This window comes from Hyla sarda, chromosome 2 (assembly GCF_029499605.1).
Source record: "Hyla sarda isolate aHylSar1 chromosome 2, aHylSar1.hap1, whole genome shotgun sequence".
Taxonomy (NCBI): Eukaryota; Metazoa; Chordata; class Amphibia; order Anura; family Hylidae; genus Hyla; species Hyla sarda.
This window is the reverse complement of record NC_079190.1, coordinates 290,982,990-291,004,823: the sequence shown is the minus strand read 5'-3', so window position 1 is coordinate 291,004,823 and position 21,834 is coordinate 290,982,990. Positions and strand designations below refer to the sequence as shown.

General features: G+C 42.1%; 2 protein-coding genes across 5 annotated transcripts in view; one reads left to right on the top strand and one right to left on the bottom strand.

Moving 5' to 3' along the window:
* The window catches only part of LOC130356235 (KN motif and ankyrin repeat domain-containing protein 1-like), a 230,228-nt gene that overhangs the window by 157,443 nt on the left and 50,951 nt on the right, over positions 1-21,834 (bottom strand). The window lies entirely within an intron of this gene.
* The window catches only part of LOC130356236 (pancreatic secretory granule membrane major glycoprotein GP2-like), a 195,760-nt gene that overhangs the window by 171,727 nt on the left and 2,199 nt on the right, over positions 1-21,834 (top strand). For all 3 annotated transcript variants that reach the window (XM_056557456.1, XM_056557455.1, XM_056557454.1), the window contains 8 exons: positions 4,844-4,897; positions 4,993-5,064; positions 6,848-7,065; positions 10,445-10,599; positions 11,626-11,880; positions 12,473-12,626; positions 19,493-19,565; positions 21,068-21,097. In XM_056557456.1, coding sequence (XP_056413431.1) covers positions 4,849-4,897; positions 4,993-5,064; positions 6,848-7,065; positions 10,445-10,599; positions 11,626-11,880; positions 12,473-12,626; positions 19,493-19,565; positions 21,068-21,097 — 1,006 coding nt within the window. In that variant the 5' untranslated portion in view covers positions 4,844-4,848. The remainder of the gene's footprint in view (positions 1-4,843; positions 4,898-4,992; positions 5,065-6,847; positions 7,066-10,444; positions 10,600-11,625; positions 11,881-12,472; positions 12,627-19,492; positions 19,566-21,067; positions 21,098-21,834) is intronic.

Below are 21,834 nucleotides of genomic sequence, written 5' to 3'. Positions count from 1 at the left end.
TTCAGCCACTATATGTTCTCCTCATGCTGCTGCCACCTCCACGCTTTGTCATTTAGCCACTATATGGTCTCCTCATGCTGCCGCAAACTCAAGGCTGTGTCATTCAGCCACTATATGTTACCGCCAACTCCAGGCTGTGTCATTCAGCCACTATGTAGTCTCCTCATGCTGCTGCCAACTCCAGGCTGTGTCATTCAGCCACTATATGTTCTCCACATTCTGCCGCCACCTCCACGGGGTGTCAGTCAGCCTCCTCATGCTGCCGCCAACTCCAGGCTGTGTCATTCAGCCACTATATGTTCTCCACATGCTTCCGCCACCTCCACATGGTGTCATTCAGCCTCCTCATGCTGCAGCCACCTCCACGCTGTGTCATTCAGCCTCTATATTGTCTCCTCATGCTGCTGCCACCTCCAAGCTGTCATTCAGCCATTATATGTTCTCCTCATGCTGCTGCTGCCACCACCCCCACGCTGTGTCATTCAGCCGCTATATGGTCTCCTCATGCTGCCGCCACCTCCACGTTGTGTCATTCAGCCACTATATGGTTTCCTCATACTGATGCCACCTCCAGGCTCTGTCATTATGCTGCTCTGCGACAGTGATTCTAATAATGATGCCTCTGTTCTGCATGTCATACAGAATAACAGTATTATTTCACAAGCCCAGCACACACCCTATGCGTGTTACAGCAAGGCAAAGTGTTCTACACCCCTATTGAGGTTCTCTGTAGGCCGGAAATAGACGTTTTTAATAGTGATTCACCATGAATAATTTCGGACTGAACCGAATTTTTTTCGGAAAATTCACCGAATCGTCCGAATCAAATTTTTCTAAAATTTGCTCATATCTAATGACAACCATTGATGTGCCTGGACATAAAGCAAGTGCAGTACATGAACTAATAGCTAGATGTAGGAAACCCCATGGCTAAGACAAAAGCTAGAGCAAGAACAAACAAGACTCTTAGTAACTGTGGTCAAAGCTGCAAAGAATAACTTTAAGTTGCACCGCAGCTACTATATCTTATGAAGTTGAGTTTTTTTTAGCGCTCATTTTGATCAAATTGTCTGATCCCATCTGCCCCAAGTGACTTCACTCAGACAGGTGTGGGACATGTCTTAGAAATGCACAAAGCCACCATAAGGAGAAGAGAGAGTGCACACATGCACCATATGAGCCAGGGCAGGAACAGCTTTGGTGAAAGCGGTAAGAGAATGGGAGAAGGAGGTCTGGGCCAGACAGTGGTAATTTTAGGTGGACCAACAACTGTGTCTGCCAAGGGGGCAGTATACGCTAACAGTGACCAGCCACTGTCATAACAGAAAGTTCCAGTTTCTTAGGACATGAGAGTTTCAATTTCCTTATTGGGAATACAAATCTTCCTTCCTGTCATTAGATATCAACAGAAGGGTTATCTCTTCAACATAATCTCCTATCTTGGCATCAAGGTTAGGGACTACAAAATTAGCAAATTGTCCTTATATGTGAAAGGAAAGTGTTCACACCACCACAACTGAAGAAGCACTAATCTGCACAATAAAATTGCACATAGTAGAAGGAGCCCCTCTTAAAATGCACCTATACTGTAGGCCATATTTAAAAAAAAAAAAAAAAAAAAAACACTCACATCTCCATCATTCCCCGGAAGCTTCCTGCATAGGAAGCTCCAAGTAACTGGATATAGTTTCTGGCTCTTTCCTTTTGTCAGCGCAGCTTACATGCATGCATCATAAAAATGCATGCATAGTTTAAAGCAGCGCTTGTTCGAGGCATTAACAACCCCCGGGTCAGTGGCACATCCCCTGGGAACCCCACTGGCCCCAATTCAGTGATAAATCATCCACTTTAGCAGGTCAAAAATTTCTAATTAATTTTCTAATTTTAATTATACTGTACAAGGTGTCAACTTGATAGATTTTTGGAGCATTTATAAAATCACTAAAGCGGGAGCTAAATTCTCCTGCTTTAGTGATTTTCTAAATGCTCCACAAATCTTTTAATTTGCTGCCTTGTACAGTATAATATATTTTCTCTAGTCCTTCTCAGGTAGGTTGGGCCTCAGAGGTGGGATGGAGGAGGGAAATGTGTCAGTGTGGTTCCCTCCCATGAGAAGGCAAAAGGCTGAGAGGCCTAAAAATGTTGTATGTGGTGGCCCTCTCTTATGGAGTCGAAAAAATCAAGTATGGAAGAAAGAGAATGGTAGTCCTCTTCATCGAAATTAACTTTCCACCTGCTTGCACCAGAACTCTGGATACCACCAGCTAAAGTGCCAAAAATAGATAGTCTCCTTCATGTTTAGCCCGATTCAAGAAAAAATTATGCCTCCTGAAAAGCAGCAGTTTAAGTGAAAGGATGCTGCTAGCCAGTGCTGACAGTCCCCATTTCCTTTTCACCATACAACCTGCAATGGAATAGTAAAAATGAGCTAAACCTGCTTTTTGTAACCCTTGTGACTGAAGATATGCAAGCTTGCTCCACTACTGCCAGGAGATGCCCCCAAACCAACAATTTTAGTTGATGTAACCACTTTTCTTTGGTCATGATGACACACAGTATAGCAGCATTCTTTGTAATTGTTGCCATGGCATTTTTGCTTACTCTTGCAGTAGACAGATGACCTTAAGCTAAAATTGTTGAATTATTAGTATTAAGTTGGCCTTGAAAAATGTCGTAGACACTTTTGTCATTATGTACACACCCAGTCACCTTACATCCCCTGGCTTGACCAGAGGCACAAGAACAAGCAGTATAAAAGCCCCAGATGCTTCAAAGCCTCTAAAGCTGTCAACTTCACCGGACCTACTCAAGGTAAAGCACCAACCTGATATGAGCTGAACAGAGTTCTTTTTTATAGATAATTTATGACATATGGCAGACATAGATTTTTCTAGATAAATTTCTTTATAAATTTATAAAAATGTATATCTGAATCCACAGTAGAATTTGCACGCTCTGATAGCTCTTAGATTTTATGTGATGGCATAATGTTACCGGTTTGTAAATCCATAAAATATTTTATTTTTCAACATTGTCATTTTTAATGCTCACTCTTTCGTTTGTATTCTGTATAAACTTCTAAAAAAAATATCTATGCATCAAAATGAAGAAAAAATATATAATACTGGAAGGATATCAATAGCCTTGTTTTCACCTCCTTGGTTGAATTTGATGGACATGTGTCTGTTTTCAACCATACTAACTATAATATCAAGGTTCTCTCATAAATCATAATGAGACAAAATCCATTCTTTAAGGCTATATTCACATGGCAAAATTTCCACATATCCGCACTCATTCCGCATGCGCATAAATTTGGGTGGTTTCTGGCTTGTGCGGATTTCATGTGGAATCAGTGCGTATTCTACGTGGAATCCATGCAGAATCCGCAATCCTGTTAACACGCAGTGGATCTTCTGCACTCTCGCAAAGATTCAACATCTAATGCAGAAATTCAAAGCTCATCTTGGAATTTTTCAATGAACGCTATAATGTAAACATACCTTATGTTTTGCTTCCTGTTGTCTGTTACCTTATGATTTCTACATTGTAGCAGTTGGCAGACTTTTTGTGTAACCCTAAAATGACTGGGCCTGAAAGATCCTTAAGAAACAGAACCAGAGTTACCATTTTAAAACTTAATTTTATCATTAGAATGTATCCGCATACTCCTTTATGTTAAATCATTATGATCTGTGTCTGGGCTACCTCTTGATAAAACTACGTTGTAGCGAAACATGTCGAGGGGGGCAGAGCAGGGAGATTTTTAACAGCACAAGTGGAGGCCAGTCAATGAGAGAGCATGTTCCTGCAGGCATGCTTTCTTAGGTTCATTATACAAAACAACAATAGAGGAGTGTAACTCCCTGAAACCATAGGTTCTAATCTATAAAACTGGCCCGAGCTGTGTGTAATTTTAAGAGAGTGTTTTTCCAATTTGATTTTGAGCACTTTTTCCAATAAAGCTTGTGGGATCACAAAAATTTTATATATGGGAACATAGGGATTTTTTGGATTCCTAAATAGGAATCTATGGGAAAATATTGATTGACCCCTCCATATATTGGTCTATATTGGGATTATGACTGTACACTGTGCACAGTCTCAGATCTGGTCAATGGGATATCCAATGACCCACTCAAAGTGTTGAGTCCACTTGGATCAAACTGTAATCTTGAACTCTTACCTGTACTTTAGATAAGGCATTAAGCAATGCATTTCCCACTGGGTGGTACAGTTGTTGTGGCAACCAAACAATGCCAAGCAAGTTCCATGCACAGGTCAGAGACTTTTCTGATCCTGACTATAGTCAAGAGGCTGCTCTAACCACTAATGTGTTAATGGACCACAACCACAGTCTATACTGAGTCTATTCTCAAAAGGAATTAATATATAAAATATATATGGGAAATATCAAACAGGAAGCCAAAAAGACCCATAGTCACAATGATTTGTTAAAAAATGAACCCTTCACATCATGTCTCTAATACATGGAGCAAGGAGAAAAGTACATAAATCGCACTCAGCCGGTTTCATGCCAAAGAAGACGTTTCTTTATTCTATCAGGTGCATTAAATACACAGGTTCGGGAAGGGGAGAAGAGAAAGCTGAGCTCAGCTGAGCTCGTGGAATGATGGTCCCGTTTTGCGGGTTCTCTGCTTGGTCACGCCCCTAATACAGCCTGTTTTATTGACACAGTAAATCCTCAGTGATTATCATGTAATATCCCATGAGCAGAGAAGGATTGGGCACCAATTTGTGGCCATGCTGGAAAATGGAATGAATATGTTAAAGCCCCTAAATGAATCCATATCATTAACTCTCATTTACCTCCATATTCCAGGCACAATGAAGAGTTTTCTAGCATTGCTTGTGGCGCTGAGCACTGTTTTGTCAGGTAAAAAAACAAAGGGCATATTGCATAAAATAAATGATAAATGTGGGTATATGCATTTTAAACAAATTGTTTTTTTTAATCCTTTCTTTCTGTAGTGTATGCAAGTGAACAGCTTTGTGAGGGATCCGTCGACTGTAACTGTGACCTCTCTAAATATAATTCATCAGGTATTGTATACATACTGTTATCAGGAATTGGCTCATAGCAGCAGCAATGCTTCTCGGTGAAAATGTCCTCTATATACCCTCTCTGTGCCGCTTTGCAGCTTTCTGCATGGGCAGGAGCAGCTACAGGAAACATTTGGTGGATGCTGGTTATTAGTAGTTAGTAGTAATTAGTAGTTCACTCACTACTTTTGTTTATTTCTGAACAGAGGCAACAAATGACTGGCGATGAGCAAGTTGAGCATGTTTTTTTGTTTTGTTTGTATGTTCATTAGTGTTGCTCGCAAATATTCGCAATGCGAATTTTATTCGCGAATATCGCATATTCGCGAATTCGTGAATATTCGCAAATATAGCACTATATATTCGTAATTGCGAATATTCGTTTTTTTTTTTCTCACAGTACACATCACAGTGATCATCCCTCTCTGCTTCCAGCTTGTGTGGTGTAAAGAAGCCTCTAATACTACTGTGTGAGACTGGTGTGCGAATTTTCGCATATGCAAATTTTTGTATATCCTAATTTTCGCATGTGATAATTTTCGCATACGCACATTTCCGCATATGCGAAAATAAAACGAGAATATTATGAATATGCAAATATTCGCGAATATATGACGAATATTCGTCCATATATTCGCGAATATTCGCGAATTAAAATATGGCCTATGCCGCTCAACACTAATGTTCATATGTTCAGGTTTGTAATTGCAATTATTGAAGTCAGGACCAGCTCACAATGGAGGAGATGTCTAAAGGGAAGACTGAGACTTCACTTCATATAACACTTCATATAAAATCCATTCCTGGCTTTGTTTTCAGTAACTGCAAATAAAAAACTGAATGTGTGAACACAGCCTTACAAGGCTCGATCAATCCTGCAGGTCCTTTAAATTCAACGTTGTTGGCCGCATATCCACTGTTTAGACATGGCCATGTGCGGTCGATAACAATGATTTTATTGGCTGCACAAAAGATTGTCAGCTGACAAATGACACTTTGCTTGTTTGTTGGCTGATCGATGGCCAGCTTACACAGCCGATTACTGGAAATGATCATTCCTAGAAATGCTCATTTGTTAATCGATTGATGTAAAAGAACCCTAACTCTCTGTACTGTGAAGATTTAATTAAAAGGAGATCCTAAGGATAGAAGATAAGTTTCAGATCGTGGGGTGTCCAGCCGCTGGGTCCCCGCGATCTCCTGTACAGAGCCCCGGTAGTCCGCGGGAGGAGGGCGTGTCGCCCAAAGCACGAAGCGGTGGTCGACGCGCCCCCTCAATACAACTCTATGGGAGAGTCGGAGTGCTGCCTTCGGCAGTCTCCGGCTCTGCCATAGCCCTGTATTGAGGGGGAGTGTCGGACGCCACTTCGTGGATTGGTCGACACATGCTATCTGCCTGAAGAGCCAGGGCCTGTACGGGAGATTGCGAGGGGTCCTTGCGGCCGGACCCCTCATGATCGGAAACGTATCCCCTATGCTTAGGAGAGGGTATACGTTTTTCTATACTGGACTATACCTTTAATGTGCCCAATAAAAGATATAAACAGTACAATCGATTGTGTGTTATTAGTTTAGTTACAATGTGTTTGTCTATTATTGAGGCTTAGGTAAGAATCAGACCATGTTTATTTTAGTACTAAATGCAGAAATCCAGGTCATTGCAAATTGTTTCTTGCAACTATATTTATAACCCATTTGTCTTTGCCTCATAATATTACAGTATTATGTGTACATGTGTAATAAACATATATATTTTTTTTACCATTCTTTTCCCCTTATTTAGTGATACCACCAAATCCGACTGTAAACTGTTCAAATGGAGAGATGACAATTTATATTTCAAAATGCCAACTGCAAAAGAACCTGTTTAATACCTCAAATTTGGCATTGAATAACCTCACTGGTTCTGAATGTGCAAGCAGAGATTACTTGGTAGATGGAGAAGTTCAAGTAGGCTTCCACAATCCAATGAACACTGCAAAATGTGGAAACACTCTCCTTGTGAGTACAAGACAAAGATAGTTCAACAAATGTTGCCAACAGACACGTGGTCAGCAAGTTCACCTGTTTATCATCTTAATTCACAAATGACAATGTCAGTGTATTTGTCATTACTACCACTTGGCCAGGTGCATTCTGTAGGCCCACTACTCTAACTGTAAAGAACTGTCTCCTATATTGATAAATCCCCTGCAGTTACTTTTATTGGCCACATATTTTTGTTAATATGAGCTAAGTAAGCCCAATAACTCCAGCCTCTCCCTGTAGAGCTAGGTTCATACATAGTATTTTGGTCAGTATTTGAACCTTCTTTTGGTGCTCATTTTGATAAAAAAATTTTTTTGCCAAAACCATGAATGAAACTGAGTCAGAGAGAAACTATAATGGATTTATTTGTACACTGAGAACCCAGAGTACTACCATCATATTTGTTATCTAGCTGCCTGTCTTTTAACTTCCCCTGAGTCTCTTTTTCTTCTTACTGAAAGTTGCAATATTTCATCCCAAGTTTACATATGCAGTAAAGAAAGTCCGTCAAGCACAAGATGAGGTAAAATCTTGCTTTATTGAAATATTCCAACAGTAGTCACATACAGAGGACAATGTCTGATGCGTTTCGCACCTTGGTGCTTAATCGTAGACTGACACAATTTAAAAACCACACAAGTTAAAATACATGTGAAGGGATCACATGACCCATTACATCATTAATTACAAAACATTCAAGACAATTGTAAAACCCAGAATAGATGTATTCATTGCGTTCATCAGGTGACATTAATCCTTTTCATGTTTTTTGGAAACCATTATTCTTTGTACTTTAAGCTTTTGGACTTCAGATCAAGGGGATGTTGCTCCAAATGGTGACTTATTAGAATTTCCACTCTATTATTTGTAGGGCAACTAGTCACCGTTGGGCTAAAATGTTTTCTGACTGCTTATTTCCGTTGCTATGGGTTACCGCCTGTTGGACTCAATGTTCACACCTTCGCAATTATTGACATGGAAACCTCTGGATCTGAAAGAACAACAACACATTCGTGAGTGATAAGGCCAGGTTAGAAGAAATTCAGGTAATCCTCTTCAAACCTTAAAACCAAACATTCATTGTATAAAAACAAAATATACAATAATTAACGGCATGTCATGATTAAATCCAATCTCTTGTTCAAACCTCGTGGATGTCTGGTTTGGAGAAGAAACATCTTTGTTTGTAACTCCATACAGTGTTCAATTCAATCAGATCAAACAGATTATTAAAAAAAAGTACACTCCAGTGTTGGATATGGACCCTATTTTAAAAGAAATTGTATCAGAAGGAATAGTTACAATATCTAAACGGGGTCCTTCTTTAGGTTCCACCCTGTCTCCTAGTCTCTATGTTAGCAACTTTAGTGTGAATAGGGGCCAGCAACGAACATGGCTTAACAGCACAGGTAATTGGAGATGCAGGCATACTAGATGCTTTCCATGCAACTTTAGTGTGAATAGGGGCCAGCAACGAACATGGCTTAACAGCACAGGTAATTGGAGATGCAGGCATACTAGATGCTTTCCATGCAACTTTAGTGTGAATAGGGGCCAGCAACGAACATGGCTTAACAGCACAGGTAATTGGAGATGCAGGCATAGTAGATGCTTTACATGCGGCTACATGGATGTTGCCAAAATTGTGATTTCATGTCACACGGGTGGCGAGCACATACGGGACTACATTAATTGTAATACAAACAATATATATACGGGACTACATTAATTGTAATACAAACCACCTGTGTGTCTTGTAAATTGCAATATGTATGTTACACAAGTAACTCGTTGAATAAACTGGGCCCTAGAGGAGGAGATCTTAGGAGGAAGTTGTATAACAGAGAAACATTTTGGATATTTCTTCTCGAAACCAGACATCCACGAGGTTTGAACAAGAGATTGGATTTAATCATGACATTCCGTTAATTATTGTATATTTTGTTTTTATACAATGAATGTTTGGTTGTAAGGTTTGAAGAGGATTACCTGAATTTCTCTTAACCTGGCCTTATCACTCACGAATGTGTTGTTGTTCTTTCAGATCTGGAGGTTTCCATGTCAATAATTGTGAAGGTGTGAACATTGCGTCCAACAGGCGGTAACCCATAGCAACAGAAATAAGAAGTCAGAAAATATTTGGAGCCCAACGGTGACTAGATGCCCTACAAATATTACAGTGAAAATTCTATTAAGTCACCGTTTGGAGCAACATCCCCTTGATCTGAAGTCCAAAAGCTTAAAGTACAAAGAATAATTGTTTCCAAAAAACATGAAAAGGATTAATATCACCTGATGGACGCAATGAATACATCTATTCCGGGTTTTACAATTGTCTCGAGTGTTTGTAATTAATGATGTAATGGGTCATGTGACCTCTTCACATGTATTTTAACTTGTGTGGTTTGTAAATTGTGTCAGTCTACGATTAAGCACCGAGGTGCAAAACGCGTCAGACATTGTCCTCTGTATGTGACTACTGTTGGAATATTTCAATAAAGCAACATTTTACCTGCACATCTTGCGCTGGACAGATTTTCTTTACTGCAGGGTTTGTGTGCGAAGCAGAGGGCAGGACCGGCGCATCCTTGCACAGGTGATGCAGTGAGCTGCCGAGTCGGTGAGCGGTAAACATGTTTGCACTAAGTTTACATATGTTTACATAGTTATGTAGTTGACAAGGTTGGAAAAGGATAAGGGTCCATGAAATCCAATATATAATCCTACTGTTCTGATCCAAAAAAAGGCAAAAAAAAGACAAAAAACTAATAATTCCAGTTTTAGAAATCTACTTCCCAAAACGTGTTATATATTTTTGAGGCATTCAGGCACCTCTTCTACATCAATAAATCCACTGTCAAGATATCACGTAGCAGATATTTCCATAGTCTCACTGCTAATACTGTACATTGAAAAGCAGTGAAACTTCTGACGATGGTGAAACCTTCTTTCCTCTAGATGTAGAGGATGCCCCTGTAATTGTTACTAACATAGATATAAACAAATCACTAGAAAGATCTCTGTACTGTCCCTTCATATATTTGTACATTGCTATCAAATCCACACTGAGACGTCATTTCTCTAAATTAAATAACCCCAAGCTTGATAACCTGTCTTGTTACTGCAGTCCACCCATTCCCTTCACAACCTTGGTTGACCGCCTCTGACCCTGCTCTAGTTTATCTATGTCATTTTTATAAGGTTCACTAAAGTTTAGTTTAGTTTAATATTGTTATTTAAAAATGAATATGCAGACATGTAATAATAAGGAAATAATTTTCTATTAATTGCAGACCTGATATTATGTGATCCTTAGGTGAAATGTTCTTATTTATTTTTCTTTTCTTCTCAGGTAAATGCCACTCACATCATTTATTCCAATATCCTGCATATTTATGCTGAGCAACGTACTATCGTGTCTAGAAATAACGCTACCGTGAACTTGAGCTGCGCCTACCCCTTGTCATTTCCAGTTTCACTTAATGTAACCTTAAAACCTATAACAGGGTAAGTTGCAGCCTAAAAGTCAAATGCAATGAAAGAGTCCATAATCATTCCTATTTTTCATTAAATTAAGATAATTATGAAATGTTAAGCCAGACACCCAAGACACCCCTTTTAAATGGATAGACTGTCATGTTAATTCTAGGTACCAGAGAGCAAGCTCTTTTGCTTCTGGGACAGAGCTACTTTTATATCCTTTTTTTCCAGTGCAGCATTAATGGCCTATATAAGTCTTCTCACACCTTCTGGTGGTCTCCTCAGGAAAAACATTACCCCCTTAGTCCCACAACAAAGACATATAACGAGTCAGCATTCTGATTTTGTGCTTTTGAACCCAGAAACAGCTGTATTATTTTTTGTCTGTTCACTAGGATTCATTAGGATGTGCTTCCCTTTTGGGTGTCCTTCCTATTGATTTAGGGTAGGCTTGTGTGGCCATCTGCTTGGGCAAGAATGCTACCATTTAAATATCTGCTTGGTTGACACTTAGGCTAATGCCTTGGTGGTAGCCAGGAGCATTTTTGATCCTCCTAGTAGCTTCAGCGAAAAGAGATTTGAACCCCAAACCTTGCAGGTGCCTATTGGCCCAGAGGCAAAGAGTATGGTTTGTGGTTGGGGCTCTCTCCTTTCAGAGAAGGGATTGTAATAGACAGCTGTATTTTTTTGGGTGAGATTTTGTCTTGGCTATTAATCCCCAGTCATTATCTAAGGCTTTTAAAGAATGCATGTATACAAGCATAATAGACTTTCAGGGATACGACCTCTAAAAGGTGGCACCAAAGAGCAAGCTTTATTTCTTCTTGGACAGAGTTACTTCACATAATCAAAAAACAAATAGTTTCTCTACTCCAATTTTAGCCTTTTTCAAAGTTAGCTGGCATTAATGTATGAAGGGAATATGAAGTCATAAATTGTCACTAAGTACATAAACATCAAGATAGGTAGACAGATGGATAGATAGATAGGTAGATAGATGTTGCTCATATCTACTTTGCAATGATGTTTATGTGTTTCTTATGTGTTTTTCAGGATTACGGGCTTATCAGTGCCAGGTGTAACTGGAAGTTTTCCAATAACTATGGCAGCGTTTACAGATAGTTCCTTTACAGTCCCAGTTACGGCAGACACTGTGCTTTTGGTGGAACAAGTCATTTATATTCAAGTGTGGATACCAAACCTGCAAGCAGACAGTTTTGCTGTTAAAGTGATAAGATTATATGCCACCCCAGGTGGATCTACCCCCCAGGATGGGTTAATATTTAACCTAACAAGTGGAATAGATGGGTACGCTCTTCTTGCTTTTCATAATTCAGAATCTCTTGAAGTAATAAATTTTTTTTTGCACATTTTACGTAATAGCAAAAAAAGTAAAGGTCAAATGCATTGGACAAGGTTCATATGTCAGGGTATGTAGAAGTATGTGGATGAGCCTTTTGGCTTTTTTAGGCTCCTTTAATATGTAGAAAAAATTCTATCCTGTAGATGAAATTGTGTGAAATGTACAATTTCATAAAATCCAGTACTTATACAGTTATAATCTTATCAATGGATCCTTGCACTAAGCACATGCAACGTGCAACTATGTGAAAAGTCAATATTTACTGTTGCATTTCTGCATAATATTTTCTGTACATATGTGTGTGCATATACAGTTGTTATCTGTGCTGTCATGGCCCCTTCTTATTAGAATAACAATTTGGTCTCTTTCACCATTCTTGTCAATTCTGGTCCCTAAAATGTGAAACAATATCATTGATATAGTCAACATTTTAGAAATGAACAAATACATATGATTGATGAAAAATATGAAATGTAAACAAAACACAATAGAAAATGTGCTACCATGTAACTATGTCCATCCATCCATTGTGTTTAGGTGCCCAGACCCTACTTATGGTGACCAGATTTCTGTACTTCAAAATGGAAATGGATCTCTAACAAGATTTGCATTGAAAGTCTTCAAGATCACTGGTCAAGACTTGTTAAATCTCTATGCAGATGTTACGATCTGCACTTCTGCTTGTGAAGCGGTAAGAATGTTTGATCTATTACCCTAGGGCCATAAGTCGAACACAATTGTTTTTGTCATGTGAGTCAAAAGCAACACACAATGTAGTAGAACAGAACATGAACAATGTCTAGGAGTGTTGTCACTATACATATAATTGCCAAAGACATCTATACAAATGCCACTTACTAAAGAGCAATGGTCATAGCAACACATTTGTGTTTTCATTCAATTTTCTACAGTTTATGTAACCATTTTTTATCATAATTTTTGTACCATACTCCCATAAACAATACCTGGAAAATAATAACAACAGGGTCAGAGCTTAAAGGGGTTCCCTGGTGCTTAAACATTTTATCCCCTATAGCTATCACGCCCCCTCACGTCGGCTTGCATTGAGGGGCGGAGCGTGACGTCACATGCCGCCGGCCCTGCGGTCGCCTGTAATCAGACCCGGAGCGAACACGCTCAGGGCACTGATTACAAACGGGGTGCCGCATGCATGATCCCGGGGGTCCCTAGCAGCAAAATAGTTGTGTTAACTCATAATTGTGATTTAACCCCTGTGGTGCCAGAGTATCCAAATGGTGCATCCAGAAAGCTTCTTTTTTAAGGAGCAATTTTTTAATGTCTGCCCTGCATTAAGGCAGGAGTACCTCATCTATCACTTGATATTTTAACTGTGTGATAGAATGACCCTTTTCCTTAAAATGTTGGGCGATCGGTAATAGTAAATTGCTGCATCTGATGCTATTATTTGTGTTGATTGATGCGGTCTCCTACATGTTCGGTAGTTTCTCCAACGTATAGGAGACCGGATGGACATTTTATCAGATAGATGACATTACGAGACTGACATGTGTAGAAACCCACAATTGGAAATCTCTTTCCACTGTGTGCCAGAGTATCCAAATGGTGCATCCAGAAAGCTTCTTTTTTAAGGAGCAATTTTTTAATGTCTGCCCTGCATTAAGGCAGGAGTACCTCATCTATCACTTGATATTTTAACTGTGTGATAGAATGACCCTTTTCCTTAAAATGTTGGGCGATCGGTAATAGTAAATTGCTGGATCTGATGCTATTTTTTGTGTTGATTGATGCGGTCTCCTACATGTTCGGTAGTTTCTCCAACGTATAGGAGACCGGATGGACATTTTATCAGATAGATGACATTACGAGACTGACATGTGTAGAAACCCACAATTGGAAATCTCTTTCCACTGTGTGGGTGCGTAAATAATCACCTCTGATATCATTGTTGCATTGAGCACAGCTCAAGCTGGGAAATGTCCAACATTTTTTTAGTACTCTGGAATGTTTGACGGCTCTTTTGTTTAGTACTCACATCTGCCCTAACAAGACGATCTTTCAAATTTTGCGATCATTTGCTGCAGATGAGTGGAGAATTTTTGAATTCTTCTATAGCTGGGTAAGATCTTTCTAAAATTCTCCAGTGTTCTCTCACTATCTGGTTATTTTTTCACATGAGGGGATGATATGTCCTCACAAATGGGATTACCTTTTTATCCTTCTCTCTTTTTTATCTCTCATGACTAACCCTATCAGGGGATAAAATTTTCTGGGAGGAAACCTCTTTCCCTGAACTTTTCGTCCAGCTCCTTTAGTCTCACCTCTCTCTTTTCAGGGTCTGTAACAATTCTTTGGATCCTCTGTCTCTGTGAGTTACAGTGATTACAGTTTAAATAAATAAAAAAATTGTCTTGAAATGCTGGATATTGTTCTACATAAGAATTATTTCCTACTTGAGGACCCCTATTACCTGCAGTGCCGAGGTTTGCTGATGGGGGCGAACGTGCCCCCCCCCCCCCACGTATGCAAATGCTTATATGCCACACTATGAGGAGCAGTATATTTTTCATCACAACCTCTTTCAGCAACATGCCAAAATTTGACGAGATTTATACACGACATAGTGTGCATATGGGAGGGGCCAAGTTCATCCTTACAAGAATTTTTAGAGAACATGAACTCTATCAGGGAAGAGTTGAAATTCACCATAACAGCAGACCAGACAAGGGTGAGTTTCTTGGATACTATGATTGAAAAAGATGGTAGGGGGGCCTCTGTACAGTCAGTTCAGAAAGCCAACTGATAAAAACAGTATCTTACACTACACCAGTGCCCACCCTCCATCCACAAAAAAGGCAATTCCTAACTCACAGAGACAGAGGATCCAAAGAATTGTAACAGACTCTGAAAAGAGAGAGGTGAGACTAAAGGAGCTGGACGAAAAGTTCAGGGAAAGAGGTTACCCCCAGAAAATCTTATCCCTTGATATGTGTCACGATTCGGCTTCCAGGTAGTGGATCCTCTGTGTCAGCGAGGGATTGGCGTGGACCGTGCTAGTGGACCGGTTCTAAGAGGCTACTGGTATTCACCAGAGCCCGCCGCAAAGCGGGATGGTCTTGCTGCGGCAGTAGCAACCAGGTCGTATCCACTAGCAACGGCTCTACCTCGCTGACTGCTGAGAAGGCGTGGAACAGAAGGACTAGGCAGAGGCAAGGTCAGACGTAGCAGAAGGTCGGGGGCAGGCGGCAAGGTTCGTAGTCAGGATGGGTAGCAGAAGTTCAGGTACACAGGTTTTGGACACACTAAACGCTTTCACTGGCACAAGGCAACAAGATCCGGCAAGGGAGTGCATGGGAGGAGGTCAGATAAAGGCAGGGAGCAGATGGAAGCCAATTAAGCTAATTGGGCCAGGCACCAATCATTGGTGCACTGGCCCTTTAAGTCTCAGAGAGCTGGCGCGCGCGCGCCCTAGAGAGCGGAGCCGCGCGCGCCAGCACATGACAGCAGGGGACCGGGACGGGTAAGTGACCTGGGATGCGATTCGCGAGCGGGCGCGTCCCGCTGTGCGAATCGCATCCCCAACGGCCATGACAGTGCAGCGCTCCCGGTCAGCGGGACTGACCGGGGAGCTGCAGGGAGAAAGACGCCGTGAGCGCTCCGGGGAGGAGCGGGGACCCGGAGCGCTAGGCGTAACAGTACCCCCCCCTTAGGTCTCCCCTTTTTTTTGTCCGGTGACTGCCTCCCCTGGGATGAGGACACCGGGAAAGAATGGATGGTTTCCTCAATGGCAGGCAGTACAGCAGGAGTGGGAATGGGGAGGGAGGGCAGAGGGTGAAGCTTGGCACGGGGTAGGGAGACACAAGGACGGGAGCCATGAGGAGACACAGAGGCTTGCCTGATGGGACTGGGAGGGGGGGAGAGGCACTTCCTGTGGCAGGCAGAGTCCCAGTTCTTTATCTCCCCGGTGGTCCAATCAAGGGTGGGGGAATGAAGCCGGAGCCATGGCAGACCGAGGAGGACCTCAGAGGTACAGTTGGAGAGAATGAAGAACTCAATCCTTTCGTGGTGGGGTCCGATAGACATCAGGAGGGGTTCTGTGCGGTAACGCACGGTGCAGTCCAATCTGGCTCCGTTGACCGCGGAAATGTAGAGCGGTTTGACGAGACGGGTCACCGGGATGCTGAATTTATTAACAAAGGACTCCAAAATAAAATTCCCGGAGGCACCAGAGTCCAAGCAGGCCACGGCTGAGAGGGAGGAGTTGGCTGTAGGAGAAATCCGCACGGGCACCGTGAGACGTGGAGAAGAAGACTTAGAACCAAAAGATGCAACACCCACGTGAGCTGGGTGCGTGCGTGCGTTTCCCAGGCGTGGAGGACGGATAGGGCAATCCACCAAGAAATGCTCGGTACTGGCACAGTACAGACAGAGATTTTCTTCTCTACGGCGATTCCTCTCTTCCTGGGTCAGACGAGACCGATCCACTTGCATGGCCTCCTCGGCGGGAGGCCCAGGCGAAGACTGCAAAGGATGCTGTGGGAGAGGTGCCCAGAGATCTAAGTCTTTTTCCTGGCGGAGCTCTTGGTGTCGCTCAGAAAAACGCATGTCAATGCGGGTAGCCAAATGGATGAGTTCTTGGAGGTTGGCAGGAATCTCTCGTGCGGCCAGCACATCCTTGATGCGACTGGATAGGCCTTTTTTGAAGGTCGCGCAGAGAGCCTCATTATTCCAGGATAGTTCAGAAGCAAGAGTACGGAATTGTATGGCATACTCGCCAACGGAAGAATTACCCTGGACCAGGTTCAGCAGGGCAGTCTCAGCAGAAGAGGCTCGGGCAGGTTCCTCGAAGACACTTCGGACTTCAGCGAAGAAGGACTGGACTGTGGCTGTGGCAGGATCATTGCGGTCCCAGAGCGGTGTGGCCCAAGACAAGGCCTTTCCTGAAAGAAGGCTTACTACGAACGCCACCTTAGACCGTTCTGTAGGAAACAAATCTGACAACATCTCCATATGCAGGGAACACTGAGACAAAAATCCACGGCAGAGTTTAGAGTCCCCATCAAATTTGTCCGGCAGGGACAAGCGGAGGTTAGGAGCGGCCACTCGCTGCGGAGGAGGTGCAGGAGCTGGCGGAGGAGATGATTGCTGCTGTAGCAGAGGCAGAAGTTGCTGTAACATGGCGGTCAACTGCGACAGCTGCTGTCCTTGTTGGGCAATCTGCTGCGATTGCTGAGCGACCACCGTGGGAAGATCAGCGAGACTTGGCAGCGGCACCTCAGCGGGATCCATGGCCGGATCTACTGTCACGATTCGGCTTCCAGGTAGTGGATCCTCTGTGTCAGCGAGGGATTGGCGTGGACCGTGCTAGTGGACCGGTTCTAAGAGGCTACTGGTATTCACCAGAGCCCGCCGCAAAGCGGGATGGTCTTGCTGCGGCAGTAGCAACCAGGTCGTATCCACTAGCAACGGCTCTACCTCGCTGACTGCTGAGAAGGCGTGGAACAGAAGGACTAGGCAGAGGCAAGGTCAGACGTAGCAGAAGGTCGGGGGCAGGCGGCAAGGTTCGTAGTCAGGATGGGTAGCAGAAGTTCAGGTACACAGGTTTTGGACACACTAAACGCTTTCACTGGCACAAGGCAACAAGATCCGGCAAGGGAGTGCATGGGAGGAGGTCAGATAAAGGCAGGGAGCAGATGGAAGCCAATTAAGCTAATTGGGCCAGGCACCAATCATTGGTGCACTGGCCCTTTAAGTCTCAGAGAGCTGGCGCGCGCGCGCCCTAGAGAGCGGAGCCGCACGCGCCAGCACATGACAGCAGGGGACCGGGACGGGTAAGTGACCTGGGATGCGATTCGCGAGCGGGCGCGTCCCGCTGTGCGAATCGCATCCCCAACGGCCATGACAGTGCAGCGCTCCCGGTCAGCGGGACTGACCGGGGAGCTGCAGGGAGAAAGACGCCGTGAGCGCTCCGGGGAGGAGCGGGGACCCGGAGCGCTAGGCGTAACAATATGGTTAGTCAAGAGAGATAAATAAGAGAGAAGGATAAAAAGATGATCCCATTTGTGAGGACATATCATCCCCTCACCAGAAAAATTGACCAGATAGTAAAAGAACACTGGAGAATTTTAGAAAGATCTTACCCAACTATAGAAGAATTCAAAAATCCTCCACGCGTCTGCACTAAACTATAGCAAAATTTGAAAGATAGTTTTGTTAGGGCAGATGTGGGTACTAAACAAAAGAGCCACCAAACATTCCTGAGTACCAAAACATTTTGGACATTTCCCAGCTTGAGCTGTGCTTAATGCAGCAATGTCATCAGAGGTGATTTTATTACACTCCCACACAGTAGAAAAATATTTCCAATTGTGGGTTTCTACACATGTCAGTCTCGTAATGTCATCTATCTGATAAAATGTTCATGCGGTCTCCTATACGTGGGAGGAACTAGCCAACGTGTAGGAGGCCGCATCAATCGACACAAATATAGCATCAGATGCAGCAATTTACTATTACCGATCGCCCAACATTTTAAGGAAATGGGTCATTCTATCACACAGTTAAAATATCAGGTGATAGACATAAAAAAATTGCTCCTTAAAAAAGAAGCTTTCTGGATACATCATTTGAACACAGAGGTTAAATCGCGATTATGAGTTAACACAACTATTTTGAGTTTGTACAGTTGGCGATTACCAATGTGATATACTTTCACTTCAAAGAGACCCCCCTAAGATCCGTGATGAAGGGATGCCATGGAGTTAAAAGACACAAGTACCTGTTTTCTTTTTCTTTGTTGAGAATTGATTTCTTTTGTCTATGGTAGCCTGTTCTCATTCTATGGTTGAGAAAGGCTGGTATAGTCGTAATACCTAAGTGTACCTGCTATGAAGCTGTAATAAAAGAAAAGTTTGTTCAGCAATTCACAAGTGCCAGGATCCCCTTCTTTCAAAAAAAAAAAAAAAAAAACACCTTTCCACAGAAGTATCAATTGAACCCCCAATTCTTCAATGTTTGTAACTAATGAGATTAAAGGGGTTGTCTGGGGAAAACAATCATTTTCTTCATGTCTGGGGGTGGTCTGGGGGTGGTGGACACACCTTTTAACAAACTGACATAAGATAATGCTAAAATATATTTATTAGTACAGGATTTACATATGAAACATCTGTAGTATACTGAATACTTGTAATATCTGATGAACAATTAAAGAGGCTTTCTAGAGAATTGTTTGTATTTTTAAACATGGATGAGATAAAAATATATTTAAAAATATACTCACCTACCACCAGTACCCTGCTGGTTTGGTTATAGTCGAGCCAGTCCCTACTGAAATTATCTGTTCAGTCAATCTTTGGCTGGGGTGGGTTAGTGGCAGGTGAGGACATTTTCTCAAATTATTTTATCCCCTCAAGCATGATAAAAATAATTATACAGACAACCCCTTTAATGCTTTTATTATATTGCAATATGTGCTATTATACTGTCAGTTTTATTGTGCAATACAAAAAAATGTAACAGTCACCATATACTACTTTTAGCTGAACACTGAATAATGTTTTTGTCTTCATGGCACAGAACTGCATTAAAAAAGATCTTGGATCATCTGCACCAGAAAATGTGGCAACTGTGAGGCTGCCGCTAGAGGCTCGTAAGTAAATTCTCTATATTTTATTGTTGGAATATGTGTTGTAAAATGTGCTAGGACATTATATCTCAGTATGGTCAGACTACAGTTTTTTTGGGTTTTCCTCAGGAATTATTCTAAGTGGCTATCCTTCATATATATTGAAGTGTGTACCTTCTCCTAAAATGTTATAGTATACTTAGCGATCTATGATTTAACCCATAAGAAATAGCCACAAGTTGTAAGTAATTGACTCATATTTTAATATGGTTTTAATAGGGTTGCCATCTACTGCAGTGGTTCTCAACCTTTTTCATGACAATACCCCCAAAGGGTACCCACGAGGGGTACCCACAGACAAAATAAGTCTAAAAGTACTTAATTTCATAATGGCCTGTGCTTACCCTTTTAATGTGACACTAAAGTGATACTTAATCCCCTTGTGCCATTATTTCCCTCTCTCTCTTATCCCCTTTTGCTATAATTGGATAATGGCAAAATGGAATCAGAGGGAGGGGAATATAATGTCAAGGATGGAATATAATGTCAAAGATGGAGTGGGGGGAAATAATGATTACCCCCCCCCCTCCATATCAATCCCCTTGTGCCATTATTCCCCCCTCCCTCTGATCCCCTTTTGCTATTATCTTATTATGGCAAAAGGGAATCAGAGGGAGGGCAGAATAATGGCACACAGGGATTAAGATGGAGGGGGGGGGGGGGGGAAATAATGATTACCCCCCCCCTCCATCCATCTTAATCCCCTTGTGCTTTTATTCCCCCCTCCAATCCCCCTGGGCCAATATATGAGATGCGTACAATAACACCCTCCCATACTGCGGTGTTACACTTAGTTTAACATGCTTACCAGGCCTGTGTCTATCCCGTTCAGTGGGTGTCAGAGGGCTGCACTGACGGGTGACGTCCTTCCGCGTTGTGCCGGCACCTCCGCGCAAGGTCAGGGACGTTACCCAGCAGCCACTGCAGCTCATGTAAAGTGGCCACGGCTGCAAGTACAATATAGTGAGCTGCCACGTCCAATCCCCGCTCTGCGCTGACAAATACTGGCCAATGCATGGCCAGTATTTGTCAGAGAATTGTTGTACCCCAACATAGCCCTTGGCATACCCCTAGGGGTACGAGTACCCCTGGTTGAGAACCCCTGATCTACTGAACCTTTGGTGCTATTTTAGGTTAACAATATCCTGGACCAATCAGTTCTGCACTTTGGTTGGGCTAGTCTGCCCTGCTGTATTGTATTAATAACCAATAACTGACAGTAACGAATATAGAGACATAAATTGTATACTTTGCATAAGTATACCAAACATATATATAGAATTTCTTTAGTTTCTCATATTTTCAAAACTGTATTCAGGTATACATAGAAAATAAATTGTTTTTCTTTTACTTCTTGGCTCGTGTTTACCATCTATCTCCTATATTGATATTATATGTATCAATCTGTATTAAAAGTTATATGCATGTCATTTACCCTTTTTCTGCTACTTTTTTTTTTTTTATAGAGAGTGACCCCACTTCTGGAGCCACCGACCGTAAGTATTTAATAATATTTAAAATGTCTTTTTAACAAATAAATAAGAAATTATTGTATTATATGTTGGTTTTTCTAACTTTTTTTAAGCTTGTGATAAAACCCCAACTACAAACTGTGTATTGCAATCTGCCGTTGTATCCCTTAGCATATTTATTTATTTTTTAATCAGGTCACAAATGTTTATTTTATTGTAGATTAACCCCTGCATGTGCAGGCAAATGTTGATTTATTGTGAATTCAGGTAAAAAAAAACAGGCATGGTCGCACATCTACAATCTTGTATAATGATCTAATTGCTTCTCAGCATAATATCAAAAACTAACAGGTTGTTAGTATACATTTTTGATCAAAAAGTACAAGCCCACTCGCCACGTCAAGGCCACCTATTTAGAGTGGGTCCCTAACGTCCCTAGCATAAAATGGCGTAGCATCGGGCGGCGACCACCGCCGCTGCGGCACCAGTGCCCACAGGGGGGGGGGGGGGGGAACGACCCACTGGCAGAGCGGCCCCAATGCCTCTCAAACCAGTCTATGGGCCGCACCCCCCCCCCCTCCTCAGGCACGGCGCCACAATCTATTCCTCTTCTTCTAAGTTCCATAACATTTCTATTTTTCCATTGAGCAGTACAAGGGTTTATTTTACCATATAATCCATTGCAAAACTAGAAAAAAATATTTGTGGGGCAAGATCAAAAACAAGCAAACAAAAAAAAAACAAAACAAAGCAATCGCACA